Genomic DNA, 16,093 nt, shown 5'->3' on the forward strand with positions numbered 1-16,093 from the left:
TAATCCAGCAGCATTCCTACTTAATATGTACCAGAGAGAGGCATTTCATAATCAGATACTCTGTGTGTTTCACACACTGAAGAGACAAGGAATTTACAATAAAATACAGTATATGTTTAATACATATGAGACACAGAGATATGTATTTTATCAAATACAGTATCTATTTCACAAATACTTATAGTATTTGTCTACCACATAATGAGCTATGCATTATGTAATCAGCTTTGTTTTAACACATATTTATAATCAAATACACTATCCACTTAGCATGTATAAGAGCTGTGAACTTTATAAACAAATATAGTAGTTTTTAGCACACATTCAAAATAAAATATATCTGTTTTGCACATCTAAGAGAAACACATTTTATAATCCAATATAGGATCTGTCTAACGTGTACCAGAAATAGGGATTTTATAATCAGAGATATGTGTTATATAGTCAAATGTCATATTTGCTTAAGATATACCAGGTTTATATTTTATAATCAATATGATATCTATTGAATACATATTTATAATCAATATAATATTATTTAACACATACCAAAGGTACACATTTTATAATCTAAAACACTAATATACTTAATACACCAGAAATATATAGATGGTTGATTATATACTTATAATTAACCCGAATATCTAGTTATGCCAGAAATATGCATTTTACAAGCAAATATATCATGTACTTAACACACATTTATAATCAAATGCAGTATTTATTTAGCACATACCTGTATATGGCTTTTATAATGAAATATACTATGTAGCACACACCAGAGATACATTTGGTCTTGAAATATAGTGTCTGTTTACCATATGCCAGAGATGAGGCATACACAGTGACTCATGGGTGCATGAATCCATTTTGGGGGCAAATTTTTGTTTTGTTCCACAAACTCTGCATAAGGTGATAAACACAACCAAAATCATCTGTTGAACAGGGAAAGGAATCACATTTGCCAACCAAGGACCAATGTATTTGAAAGCGGACCAATGCCATTTGTTGCATTTGTATGTAACAGGCATGTATTTATTTATTCATAAACAAGGACCACAAACTCTTGGAAGGTCACCTTGATACACACACTCCCTCGCTCCAAGTGTGAGCATGGTCCTTTGAGTCCTTTGAGTGCCACAGAGGAGCTATTGGGCTCACAGGAAAGGCAGGAACCGACTTTTACAGGATGGAAGAAATATCTGCATTACAGCCCTCCAGTCTTCAAGATGCGCTTTCCTAGAGACTGCTTTGTGTCTGAATCATCTCCTCTGTATCCCATGTGACTTTCCCCAAACTTGTTTTCCCTGGAACAGGACATAGAGAGAAAGCTAAGGAGGAGAGAATTTAAATAAGTGGGTGAAGACCACTTGTTAAAGTCAGGGGTTGTAAGGAGGACAATTAGAATCAGGACACAAAATTTATAATATTATTTAATGATGGTCACCCAGAGTTAACACAAGAAAGTGCAGGAAATCTATCCACAACACCAAACACATAGAATATTTAACCAAGAGCCTAAATCCCTCAGCAATGTCCCACATGAGTCCAGATCAACACCCAGAGTTCATGACAGTGCCTCCCATGAATCCAACTGGAGCTCCAGAGCCCACAAGAAGGACTCATGCCAGTCTCTTTTATGGATCTGTGCCGGAAAGGCCCAAAGGTCAGCGGTGGAAGCCAGAAAGTCCATGACAGCGGGGTGAAGGACCTGTGCTGGTGGGATGAGGGTTCTATGCTGGAGCCGAGAAGTCACACTCACAAAAAAGACCAGGGCTGCCCTGAAAGGCACCACAGCCATCCTCAGCGACAAGGAGGCCCCAAACTTCTCCAATCATGAGAACAGTTGAATACATGCCAGGAAGCCAGTGTGATGAGTTCATCCTGGAGATCAAGCGGCACATGTCTTCCCCTCCGGAGCCAGGAAGCAATGCTCAATGTGAGGACCAGAGCTTCTCCAGGAGAACCAAAGGCTCAAACAGCAACACGTAGGAGAACCCACAATGCCTCAGTGCCTCACCTCTCGTTCTCCATGTCTCCATGCTGGCAACTTTCCTCAGGTGAAGCATCTATGCTCAGCATCATGGTGATGTAATCCAGCTGGCATTAAATTCTTAAGCCATAACACCTCTGACACACAAAGATGAGACTCCCTCAGAGCAATGCTGGCTCTCTGTTAGTCTATTTGTTAAACATGCACGCAGTAGGTTGTTTGTAGTGATGTACCCTTTCTGTGGCCACTTAGAGACAACATATATATTGATATTTTAGTGTCATAAGTGATTTATCAGCTCATGGGCTCTTTTCTAATTTTACCTATTTTAAATTGCATCTCTCAAAGCTAATGCATATTCTGTTTCCAAGAAAAATATTACGTCTTTTTCCATTTAAAAATTTATTTGCACTCTGTCAGGCTTCAACTTCATGGTTATTATAAATTATCATTTTCCCTCTTGTTATATGAATAAAGGTCAACATTTACTTTTATGTATAAAGTTTTCATAGACATAAAGTTGCTGTGAAAATTTACTTTGTATTGTGAACTTGAATTTTATAATGATCAGAGTTCTAAAATGATTTTGACTTCACGGAGTTGTTTTATAATATACTTCAGCCATAAGAAAAACCATGGTAAAAAAAAAAAACAAAAAAAAAACAGTCCTGAGGCATTTTCTGAGATTTTATATTCCTGTAAAGAGGGATGTATTTGTGTGTTTTCTGTTGCTGTCATAAAATACCTGAGGCTGTGTAGTATGTTTATAAAGAGGTTTATATACCTCACAAGGGTTTGGATTCTGAAAGCCACTGGATAGATGGCTCCATCTCTTTTATCTCCCATATGGATCTCTCTAGGTGTGACAAAAATGGTGCCCTATTGGGAGTTTGTGTAAGAAAAGAAATCACATGCTGAGACAACAGGCTGGAGAAATTCAGAGCACAGGCTTGCTTTTTTATAACCTGCTCAGGCAGGAATGGACTGGGTGCCATGAGAGATGACTTCATCCCCAATAATTTCGCCCCCTCCGTGATTGCTGCCTCTGCCATTTCTCAGATCACTCCACTGGGGACCAACTTTCCAGCATGGAAACCTTTGGGGCACAGACTCAAGCCACATCCAAATATAGTAAGGGGACTCAGAGATCAAAATGTATCAGAACTGGTCACAGGAGCACTGTATTTTAAGAGGTGGTGACTGAGATTGTGTAGATAAAGTGTATGAATGATGTCGCAGGTAGAGAGGCTGGAATAAAGCCACAACTGAGTCCCAGAAAGCAGCATGCTCTGAGACAATCCAAAACATTTCTGCTTATAAAACTACAAGTAGCAGAGTCAGGAAAGCAAATCAGATGGCAGAGGCTGGAAATTCTTTCCTGATACAACTTGCTTCTTTCTTAGTGATAGATTCTCAGTTTCTAGCTAAAAGGGGAGCTGTGTAGCTAAAAGGTTACAAAGTCTTAGTTTCCCCTGCAGGTAAGTAGGGCCATCCTTTTAATTGTTGGGCAAAGAGATACAAGTGGAAACACCATTGGACATGCAAGGAGGAAAGTTGTATTATCAGTGAATAATATGTAAGCTGAATTACTGTGGGAGCTAGAGGGAGGGAATCTTTGTATCTTTCTGTTTTGTTGTTCTTTCATGTTCCCTGGTAATTAGATATAGTGATTGCAGCTGCAACAGCCATTGTGTAACACTAGGTCAAAGATCACCAGATAGCTTGGCATGATGCTGCACAACTGTTAATTCCAGCACTCGGGAGGCTGAGGCAGGAGGATCACTGTAAGTTCGAGAGAAGCCTGGGCTACAAAGGGAGCTCAAAACCACCTGAACTGCATAGATTCTGTCTCAAAACAGCAAAACACACAAACAAAACACTAAATAGAGAGCTGGAAAAGACTGGACCCTGACATCTTTTTGGGGATAGTAGTATATGTTTAGGGGCTACTTTACCAATCTATTCTCCATATTCTTCTCAAAAGAAAGAGAAGTAAAACTTCTGTTGTTATTATTGCATATACCAGAGTACAGTAATATCTGCTGTAGGGATTATTACCCTCGACTTTACTGATGCTGAAGAAATTAAGATAAGGAGGTATTGATCTAATCATGTGAGTATGAACTGTTCTTTTCTGAGAACTAATAGATTGGTAGTATAGTCATTTTAGCTATCATATGTATGTATATACACATTTATGTCTTTTTCCTTTTTCCCTTCCTTGTTGCCCTATGTCTATATCTGGTAATCCAAGCAAGCCTTTTGAAGATAACAATATGCAATATTACAACCATGTTTAATTCCTACCATCTTTTTTGAAAACCTATACTGTTATTGTTTGGGGCTTGTTCTTGTTTGTTTACCACTTTTGCTTTTTGTATGTCTTTTCTGAGTCTTTTTTTCTCTTAACTAAATAAAAATATAGGGCTAGGGATTTAACTCAGTGGCATAAGAGCCTTCTTGGCAAGTGCAAGGTCATGAGTTTGATTCCCAGTACCAAAAATTATAAATTATATGTAGAAGAGAGAGAGACTGATTATTAATCTATACCACTGAAGTTATTTAGCTGAAGTTATTTCCAAACTCTGATCATTAAAGTCTCTATCTGTGTTGTCACTCTTGGTATATTTTGACTCTTTTAGGTCTTTTCAAAAAATATATAGACTACATTTCTTTTTCTTTTTTTTTTTAACCAGGAATTGAATTTACGACCTCACACTTGCCAAGAGACGCTGTGCTGCTGAGCTGTATCCCTGGCAAACTTATTTCCTTTCCATGCCCACTTCTTTTCTTGTTGTTCCCTTTGGTCTTTTAGTCTCACTCTGCAGCTCAGGCTGGTCCTGAGCTCACTTTGTAGCCCAGGCTGATCTCGAACTCGCAAGGATCCTCCTGCCTCAGCCTCCCGAGTGCTTGGATTACAGGCGTGAATCACCATTCCCAGCTATTCCATGCTCACTTCTTGCATATGCCACAGGAAGATAAAGATGATTAAAAGAGTCTCATAGGAGGAATCAGGGGTTCCAACTGAGATTTTCCATTGTGGGGAGTGAATCCTTTGGCCCTAGAATAACAGCAGGGAATGAGCAGACCAGGGCCATGCAAGGGAGGGAGGGAAAGCCTCCACACCAGCTCCCTTGACTGTGTCTGCTGTGTAGGGTGCACATCACCATGGCCTCCTGCACCGGACCTCAGGTCTCCTGAAAGCCTCAGTCTCCTTTGTATTTTGACATGGGAGCCACACACACACCTATTGGGACTTCTACCGCCCCCACAGGACCTTGCGCCCACTGGGGCCTGAAAACCCTCCTTTCTGACTTCTATTCCCAACTTCCTGGCTTTTTGCAAGCTCAAGCCTCTTTCACCACTGGCAGGGCTTCCATGCCAGATCCTTTTCCAGGTTCTTCCCTTTCATCTTTGGGGACAAGCAAACTTTGCCTTAAATGTGTGTCTGATGGTGGGTGGAATCCTTGGATGTATTATAGATGACGTACAGATTGCCATCGTGCTGAAAATACCTCTTGTATTCTAGGTTGTAATGTTTGCACGCAGCTCAGGGAGTGATTTGTTTCTTAGCTGGCTGCGGTTGTTCTTCTGTAGCAAGAGAAGCTAATGAAGAGAAGGAGCAGAGGCTCGGTGTGGCTTGTATTTGTGGCCTCAATTGACAAAGAACAGAGAGCACCACAGCCCAATCGGGGTGGGAGTTGGGGCAGACTACAACCTTGTCTTATATTTCGCTAAATATATCCACATTTTGTGTCACTGTGTCTGGTATTAATAGGTACTGAGCACATTGGAGCTTATTAAGAGAGATATGTGAATCCAACCCTTCTTAGAAGCATCATACTTTAATATGATACAAGCTTAATTTAAAACACAAATAACAGGCACCAGACATGGTGGCACATGCGTGTAATCCCAGCACTTAGGAGTCTGAGGCAGCAAGTTGCAAGTTTGAGACTAACCAGGGCTACAAAGTGAGCTCAAGTCCAGCCTGAACTGCATAGCAAGTCCCTGTCTCAAAAAAGAGAACACGAGCACACACACATACACACAAATAACTTCATGAACCTTAAACTCTCCCAGGGGTTAAAAGTGGTATGATGCCTTTAAAAGCTACTCCACTATCCTATATTATTTTTAAAACTTTCTTAGGTCTCTGTAGCTTTATCATTTAAGACTACTTTAACTGCTTACATATAGTAGATACTCATTAATAACTGAATAAAATGAATAAAAGGGAAATAAACTGAAATTAAGGTTTTCTTTACAATGAATGAATCTTCTTTCTGTTTATCTGAAATCCTTCCAGGGTTGGAATGCCAGGGTGATGTGCATGCTATTAGACCGTGTTTTCACAGATTCTTGTCATCAATTCTGAATGAGAAGGAGAATATCCAAAGGAGTTTCCAGTATATTTTTACAGAGCATTCATTTTGGCAGGTGATTACATATCAAAAAAGGATTATTGCCGTGTATACCATATGCAGATCCAAAGAAAGTTGGTGGGATTCTGTGTTGTTTTTCTGGATTAGAACCCAAGTGATATTTTGATTCTATAAATATTATAAGAACATGTATTGAAAGTTGTCATTTTATCACCCACACACACACATTGAAACGGTGTGGTGGATTGTTGCTTCTTTATGATTTTTGACACAGTGGCTGTAAAGTGAATGGTGTTACCGTGTGTTTACACAGTTATAACTGTAGTCCTTAAGCTCTTTCTCACTTTGACTTTTCTCATGGAAGCATAGCTGGATCACCACATAGCAGACACAGTAACTGGGCTGGGGACCAGCCGCTGGATTAGAAAATGTGTATTCCTTGCAAATAAGAGACTTCTATTTTCCAACATTTTAGATGTTTTTGCATTGTCTACTTCGTTTTTTGAAACAAGGTGTCTGTCCTCCAGGGAATGCCTTTTTGCAGTATTTACAGATGTTCAGCCATTAAATCGCTTTTGATTTTTTTGAAGTCACTATTTTGGATCAACTTTTAAAAATTCAAAACTGTCAATAGTGTATCAAGAGCATTAATTTAGCAGAATTCAGTACAGCAGTTTTTCTCAACCTCTTTTTTAAAATCTTGTTTATACTTCACTTCCTTTGATTCTAAAATCTTACCTGTCTTTTCTCCTCTCCTAGTTTTCTTTAACTTCAGTGGAGAAATCTGAACTATATTCTGGGAGACAGATTCACATTCATTCATATATATTCTCTCTCTCTCTCTCTCTCTCTCTCTCTCTCTCTCTCTCTCCATCTGTCTCTCTCCTTCTCTCTCTTTCTCTCTCTGCATCTTTCTCCATCTCTCTTCCTCTCTCTCTCTGCCTGTCACTATTTTTTTATTTCTCTGTCTCTTTTTCTGTCTGTCCATCTCATTCTCCCTGTCTGTCTTCTGTCTGCCTCTCCCCGACTCCCCTCTCCATTTTAAGAATAGCAAAGCACTGCCATTCTGTTTGGTATGACTATTTGTAGCCTATTTCATGGAAGTGAAGAACACAGATTTGCAAATGTAAAATTATTTTAAGCCTCATGTGTTTCTCCTTATTTAAATTTCTTCCCTGCTGTACAGAAAGCAATGCTGATTTCTCTGCCCCACTCTGTTTTATGATGTGTGAAGAAGTATATGAATCGTAATGAAAAGACCAGTTCCACCCACTTTTTCATCCATGCTGTACACCAGCAGATATTTTTTTTTTCCTGAAATATTTCTGAAGAGCATCCTGTAGTAAATACCTTGGGCATTGTAATATGTAATCTCCATCTTTCCACTTCCTCAGCCATGCATGCTGTTATAGTGGGAAGGAAGCCATTAGCAGTCTGTAAACAAAAGCACATAGCAGTGTGTCAATAAAACTTTATTTGCTGAAACACAGTGGGCTGTGGCTTACCAGCCCCTGACCTACAGCAAGGAGACCTACAAAATAATTTCCCCTTGGAAAATGAGGGAACTGATCTACAGTATTCCCTTGTTCTAGAAGAGTCATTTAAAAGTAGATACCTGAAATCATGTCTATTACCCAGCCCTATTTTTATTGTTTTCCTGTTTGCTCCATCATATCACAATTAATCTACCATTCTATGTTTTATGCCATAGTGGGTTTACGATCCTCCTGCCTCAGCCTCCCAAATACTAGGGTTATGAATGTGTGTCACTATAACTGAATCCTTTATTAAGTAAAATAAGGGTTGCTCCAACACAAGCACCAAGACACTGCAAGAGTCAGTTGATCTACAAATAGACACAGTTACTAAGTGATTGCCACAATATGCCACTTCGATACCCTGAAAAATGGATGTTTTATATCCTGGGCAAAATGGAATCGGACAGCTCAAGTTTTTATCACACTACTCAAAATGATACACGACTTAAACTTTATGAATTCTTTTATTTCTAGAATTTTTCCATTTGACAATTTTTGCAACTTGTTAGACCTTGGGTAACTGAAACATCAGAAAAAGAAGCCAAGGATAGATCTCCTTCCTACCTGATAGAGTTTGTTCTTTTTTATTTTGTTTGGTTTTGCACACCTGGAGATTTAACCGAGGGCCTTGTGCCGAGATACCTCCCCACCCTAAGCTCAAACTTGAGATCCTCCTGACTCAGCCTCTCAGTGTTCAAGGATTAAAGTTTTGAGGGATCTTGTAAAGATTCAATTAATGATAAATGGGGAATCAATTCTAACTGATTTATAAATCATTAGGTCCTGCGCTTCAGTGTATTTTAAATTTTGATTTAAATGACTTGATACTATTGTTCAAATTCATAAAGCATGTTCTTAGTAGACACCCATGATATATTAACATGTAAAGCAAAAATTAACAGATGATAACAGATCAAGAACCCACTCTATTTAGGTTTTCAGGGGGTATCTTTATGGGTAACTCCATGGTTCCTGGTTTGCAGTTCTGTAACCTTGGAAAACCCTCGTGGTGGACACTGCCTCAGACTGGGCATGAGTTTCCTTTTCTATGGAGCAGTTGTTTGCTGATATCTCCTTGGACTCCGGCTGCCATGGGGAGCATGCTTACAGTAGTGCCAGAGGTTAGACAAGAGGTATGACAAGTAGTATTTAATAGAGGGGAAAGAAAGTCCCCAAAGTACTAGATGTCCAATGTGTGTTCATGTTCTATAAAATCAAAGAATGAGTTTTAGGAACAATGGAAGTTAAGAACAGAATATATTTATTGAGAGAAAGAAAGCTTCTGTCAGGGAGAGAGGGAGACAGAAGGGGTCCTGAGCTGGTTGCCCGAGACTCTGTCTTTTCTAGGCACTTTTATAGCACAAAACCACAAGGTGAGATGGGTACAAGGTGAGGAAAATACAGGAACTCACAAGGTGGGCATGAGGTGGGACAGAACTGTTAATTGTTCAGGTAAAATTGACCAAGTCCGGGACAGATGGTGAAAGGCATGCTTAAAGAGCAGTGACTCTTTCTATAGGGGGTTTGGGATGGTGGCTGTGGCTTCCTCAAGGTGATGGATACCTATTTAGAATATCAATCCCTGATGTTTATACTTAGGGTATGCTTGCATTTATTTTGCCTTTTGTCTTGAGATCTGGTCTGCAGCAAAGGTGTCTGTCTCCTCAACGCTGTAGGTATCTGGCCTTCTGCACTGGCTCCTTTAAGGGCCCAGCCCTCTCTGACTGCCTAGAATATTTCTAACTCAGCTACCTGTAACAGCATCAAGTCACAGTCTGTACTGGACAATGCAGAGTTTGATTTTGAAACACATTTGGCCCTGGAATTTTAATGTACTTGCACTCACTGATCTTTGAGGTTATAGTGCTGTGAGATAAAAAACAATAAATACCCAGCCCAGCTCTGAAAGAGAAGACCTGGAGTCGTTTTCATAAGAATGAGTTTGGAATCACGCAGAAGCTCATGGCAGTAGCTCCCACCATGTAGGATGCCACCGAGGAGGCCAGAAAGTGGAAATAATTTGCAGAACTATGTGAGCAAAGGCCAGAGAATTTATACGCTGAAATACTGAACATGCATGAGTTTACACTATCAGCAGAATAAATGGTGTAAAATACTTCCAGCTTTAATTGGAGGTTGAAGAATATTTGTGGTCCTGATTATTCCTAACAATATTACTAGAGTCAGCATGCCCTCATGAGCGTGCGGTTGGTTGTGCTCGAGAGAGCATCAGCTAGGAGACGGGCAGAGCTGGTGGTTTCCGATGCTGTGGGTTACAGAGGTGCTAGGATCATCACAAGTGTAATCAAGACGTGTGCTAAGCTGTGTGTTATCCCTCATCATTTATCCAACCAACTGGAATAAGCTAACAAGAGATTACAGGACTGGGAGAGGAGGGGTGAGGGGAGAAGACGATTTTCAATTCCTTCTAACACCAGTCATTAACCACATAATAAATTAGAACACTTTTCAATTTAATGAGCCAAATTACCCTTCTTTTCATTAAGCTGAACAAGTCAGATGAGCTCTTACGGTCATGTGGCCTATCTTCAGTTCTCTTTGATGAAGCAAACGTGAATTTTTTTTTTCTTTTTGCAAGGCATTTTCCTTGTCCAGAATTCAGTATTCATATCTAAATGTGGGGGTGGGGGCAGCAAAGAAGCACTGGGATAAACTTAGGTGCTATGGAGCTTTTTAAAGTTTTTTGGCAAACTTCTTTTTCATAGTTTGTATTCCTGTAATCTGCTTTCTCTCATATATCATATATATATATGTATATATGCAAAATAACACATACATGTAAAATATATGTAAAACAGCACAACCTCTGGCAGTGTTATACATATATAACACATATATGTATATGCTACATACATTTATTCATGTACACATACACATGCTTACATACACTTGGTGTATGTATATGTACACCTCTTGGTATGTCTATATAACATCATTAGAATGTGTATTATGTTATGTTGAAAATAACGCTAATATACAAATTTTCTAGACCAGTTTCATTTTAATCAAACCTATGGACACTTTCTCCTCTACCAACATGTGATTCTGTCAAGAGAAATTTTCTACCCATCCTTTGAACTGACTTTCATTCTGCCTTTACACATGGCTGTTTAGCCAATGCCTTTGTAAGGGATTACCAATCATGTCATTATTGTTGTAAGTTAACAATAAAGAAGGAAGTAAAAGAACAAAAAATGTTTTAACTGAGTGAAGTACATTCACATTGACTTGTTTTGCCTTCCTCCCTCCACCTTTGTGCAATTTTATTAAAATAAAATGTAAAGGACTACCAGTTTTAAAAATAGCCATTTTAAAATTGTACATTAACCTGTTCAAACAACAGTCTGTTTGCAGACTTCCTTGACAGTCTCTTTGTGAGGGCATCTCAACCAACAGCAGATGTTTCTTCTGTTGGTTTGTGTATCACGTCACCTGGGACATAATTCTGATGGCAGTCTGGCTTGGAGGACATGGGCACCATTTCTGTATGTCAGTGTTTACAGCTCTAGCTGTGTGGACTCCTGGATGCACTGAGAATCCTCATGATTGCAAAATTTAACATGAGGAATATCGTCTGTGTGTTTCTTCCTGTCCATGTTCCTCACAGTATAATTGCTTAGGTAAAGTAGTGGAGGATACCTTCCCCTTAAGTATCTGTTATGGATTAAGAACTGGTGGTCAACTTAACACCAGCTAGATTACATCAGCATGGCACTGAGCGTAGATGCTCCCCCTGAGGAAAGTTGTCAGCATAAATAGGTGGAGAAGGAGAAGGAAGGTGTTAAGGCATTAATGCAATTTTGTGTTGAGGCATTGTGGGTTCTCCTATGAGTTGATGTTTGAGCCATTGATTCTCCTGGAGAAGCTTTGGTCCTCACATCGAGCATTGCTTCCTGGCTCCAGAGGGGAAGATGTGTGCAGCTTGGTCTCCAGGATGAACTCGTCCTGCTGGCTGGCTTCTTGGCATGTACTTGACTGTATTTGTCATTGGAGGAGCTCGGGGCCTCCATGTCACTGAGGATGGCTGTGGTACCTTTCAGAACAGCTCTGGTCTTTTTTGTGAGTGTGACTTCTCGGCTCCAGCGCAGAACCCTCATCCCACCAGCACAGGTCCTTCACCCCACTGGCATGGACCTTTTGGCTTCTACCACTGACCTTTGGGCCGTCCTGGCATGAATACGTAAAAGACACTGGTGTGAGTCCTTCTTGTGGGCTCTGGACTCCAGTTGGACTCGTGGGAGGCATTATCATGAGCTCTGGTTCTTCATCTGGACTCATGTGGGACATTGCTGTGGGATTTAGGCCCTTGACTATTCTATGTCTTTGGTGTTGTGGGTAGATTTCCTGCATTTTCTTGTGTTAATTCCCGGTGACCATTATAAAAATAGTATTACGAACCCCAGACCTGATTCTAGTTGTTCTCTGCAAAACCCCTAACTGCAGCAGTATCAATACTCCCTCTGTTTCTTTTCCTCGCTCCTCCCTTCCCTTCCCCACCCATCACCCTTCTTTGTGGATAAGTGGAGAGTACAGAACCCCTTCTGAGAAAAGCTTATTCTTCACCCAGAACTTACCTTTCTTCATGGCTTTGGAACAAAACCCCTGTTCTGCATACACGGGAACCACTTAGCCAATAGAGGAATTTTTGGGTATTCTATTTATTTTCAGATTTGCTGAGGAAAATGACAATTTCTGATTCTTATAAAGTAGGACCTCTCATGCTCAATTCGGCAGCACAGATACTAAAAACAGGACCTCTGCTGGTGGCGGGTGTTTTGTTCAGTCACCCGTAAACCAAACTTTCCACTTAGATTACCTAAGAAATCCCACTCTGATATTGCATGGCTTCTAAGACATGCCCCATGCATGCTACAAATTCAGGACCATCTTAAGTAGCATAATCTAACTTTTCAGCTGTTGGAGAGATCTCCTGATTCTGCCCAGAATTCCTATTATAGTGGTAAGAGATAGGGGCACAATGACTTGTTTTGCTCCCAAAGTAGCTAGCTCCCCAGCCAGATGAGCCTCCAGAAACGGTAATTTAGGAGGACCCAGAGCATCTTAACACCAGGATCTTAACACCAGGAGGGAACCTGCTCACTGACAAAGCCACCCCACTTCTCTTCAATTGGGACCTGTGCTGATGTTGGACCTTCTTTTCCACAGAAGTGGGTGGATGGAGGCCTCACCAACAGCCTTCCCATCTTGCCTGTGGGCCACACAGTGACCATCTCTCCTTTCTGTGGACGACTGAAACCCCTCCCCAGGACAAAAGACAGTTGGATTTGTATATTAACATCAACAATCAGGATATAATGGTGAGCAGTGGCCTTTGGGGACATTGGCCAAGTCCTAATCCACTGAAGTCTCCTCAGAATCCAACATGCATCCTCTACACACTGGAAGCTCATGGATCATTTTATTGTACACGTTGTATTGCTGAATACCATGTTTTCCAATACCTTGCAGCTCAGATCATGCGTGGGGGTTTGGTTCTTATGCATCGTCAGGATGCAGGTTCTTTGCAGCCAATCAGCTCTCAATTGCTATAGTTTTTTCCATCTTCTTTTTCACATCTATAAAAGTGCAATGTCAAAACAACTTAAGTCATTTATTTATTTAGAAAGATGGGGTTAATGAAATATAAAATCATAGTGGAGAGAGAAGGAGGGACTCAAATTAACAATTAACATAAAAATATTGATTCCCTTAGCCTAATCTATTGGATGTCAACATGGAGCAATAGCATATCCCAAACTATCTGGTGATGTTCAGGGTCCTTTTGGGTTGTCACATCTGGGTACCACTACAGGTCTCTCCTGTAGTGAGACCAGGGATACTGCAAAATCTTCTGTAGTGTCCAGGGCAGCAGCCATCTAAAACTGCGCACCAGAAATATCAACAGTATCAAGGCTGAGACACCTTTCACTGATCTTTTGTGTGGAATTCACTTTTTAATGATTTTCCTACTGACTTTCAGGTATTGCTAATTGTATCTGTAATAAAGTTTAGCATATGTCTTAGTTACTTTTCTCTCGTGCTGAGATAAAGTACCCAACACAAAATGCAAGAAGGAAAAGTTTATTTAGCTCACAGTTTGTAGAGATCTCAGTCCATAATCAGCTGGCTCCAAGGCAGGGTGGCTTGACACAGGGGCTACTATTCAAAGCAGCAGAAGACAGCAAAGCCACAAGAGAAAAAGGAGAAGTCTCTTTTCCTCCCTTATACTGAAAGTAGACTGTGCACCATAGGCCGGGTCCTTTACACCAACTCCCTGACCTCCTCTTGCACAAGCTCAGGATGTTTACAAAGTGAGGTCCCTGGACCCCTGCTGAGTCATTTCATTAAACTTCTAAACCTGTCAAGTAGACACAGCAACAACATCCCAGAGAAGTAAGGTCTTGTCCTCCACACCCCATGATGTAGAACTGCTGAGCCACTTGGCTAAGCTGCCAGACTCCTCAGTTTGACAGGGTATATCTGCCATGACAGCATACATGCACAGCTAAATCTGAACACCATCTCTTTATCTGTATGGTAATGTTCTACAGCTTAGACTTCACCTTTCTCTTGCAGCTGTCCCTGGCAAACCTGGTGAGGCTGAACCAATCCCTCTTCACACCAACGCAAAAGAAAATGGAGTCCTTTTATCGATGTGGATTTAATGACACTGTTAAATTTTTACAGAAAGAAAACTGGTTTGAATAAAATACCTAAAAGTGTGTAGCCCAAAATAGGTTTCCGGCATCTTTAGAGGGAGATTTCTATTTAAATCCTTTGTAGAAAAATCTTATCAGGCTTCTGGGTCAGTTCATTATTACTTGTTGTACTCCACTCAAAAAACAAGGCCCCATGATGAAAACTGGGGCAAGACCCCAAGATGACAAATGGAGCAAGACGTCTTTTTTTAAAAGAAGTGCTTTTATTTTAGCTGGCCCAGCGACACAGTGCAGATGGAATTTGCAAAGCTGTGCAACTGAGTTAGAGTTTTGACTGATTTTTATAGTTCATTTATGATTAGCTTATTGATCATTAAGTATATAGTGATGAGAAACAGAAATAAGGTGGGCCTTTGTTCCCCTTTGCTTGAGGTCAGAGGCATTTCACAGTGGGAGGTTAGCCAATTCATAGCCCTTGGTCTGCCAATTCCAGGAACATTTGTCTCTCATAAAAGGAACAATGGTTGACACAGCATCATTTGTCTCTTACAAGGGAAACAAAATTTGACATTGCACACAGTTCACTAAGGTAGGGGGGGATGACACATTACAGAACAGCAGAATGACGTGGTCAGTTAATTTATAACTATGTGGTTGGTGCTTGGTTACTAGGGTTATGAGCTCAGTACAGAATGACAATATTACTAATAACTATCTTTTTAAGTAACTGTTTTTTGTTAATTATATTTTAATCAATTATTTTAATTTTTAGCATCTTAGTATAACATTCCCCACTGATTTTTGTCAGTTATCCAAATCATTGGCTCATGGAATTTTTAAGCAGTGGTATTTGTTCATAAACTTGTGTCCTTAAAACTATGAGTTTTATTGTTTGAACCTGGTCTTTGACATAATTTACTTATCTGTTTATAATGCAAGGTCCAATTGTTAAACAAGTAAGTAAGATTACCAGAGGCCTGGAGGCTGCTATGATTTACATTGTCAACCAGGGAGATAGAGAAAACCGTCATTTAAACCAATTCTGTTTAGCTTGTCTGGCTTGTTCTTGTTCCTGTAGCCACCTTTTAAGGCTGGCCATACTTTGTCTGATAACCCCAGAATGATTGGCATACAAACAACAATTTTTTCTTAATGCCAGGCAGAGACTTCCTTTCTTTAGGAACAGGAGATCTAGACCCTGCCGGTTTTGTAAAACCATCTCAGTCAGTGAACTTAAAGAATCGTCTAATTTGTCTAATTAGTGACAGAGTCACTAAGGGCTGCTAAATCTTGGTCAATGAGCACACGTAAGTGTCTATAATTTTGGTCTTTTGACTATTAGGCTGGACACTCTTAAACTTATTGACCTTGTTATCTCAATTTTTAGTAATACAAGTAGTAATACAGGATTTTCTCTTCATTCGGACCAGCCTCTTTAAGTCAAAGCTAGGGAGCAAATGACCCCTACCATTATCTCCAGAGTACCAATACACTTGG

General features: G+C 40.1%; 1 protein-coding gene across 1 annotated transcript in view; it reads left to right on the forward strand.

Annotated features, from left to right (window-relative positions):
- Nucleotides 1-14,659, forward strand: part of LOC100732720 (patatin-like phospholipase domain-containing protein 4) — a 44,856-nt gene extending 30,197 nt beyond the window's left edge. Inside the window, 3 exon segments of the mRNA XM_013144441.3 lie at nucleotides 13,104-13,188; nucleotides 13,191-13,255; nucleotides 14,514-14,659. Coding sequence (XP_012999895.1) covers nucleotides 13,104-13,188; nucleotides 13,191-13,255; nucleotides 14,514-14,645 — 282 coding nt within the window. The 3' untranslated portion in view covers nucleotides 14,646-14,659.
- Nucleotides 14,660-16,093: the final 1,434 nt, after the last annotated feature.

Source organism: Cavia porcellus, unplaced genomic scaffold (assembly GCF_034190915.1).
Source record: "Cavia porcellus strain 051 isolate PalLab524CR breed Dunkin Hartley unplaced genomic scaffold, mCavPor4.1 scaffold_33, whole genome shotgun sequence".
NCBI lineage: Eukaryota > Metazoa > Chordata > Mammalia > Rodentia > Caviidae > Cavia > Cavia porcellus.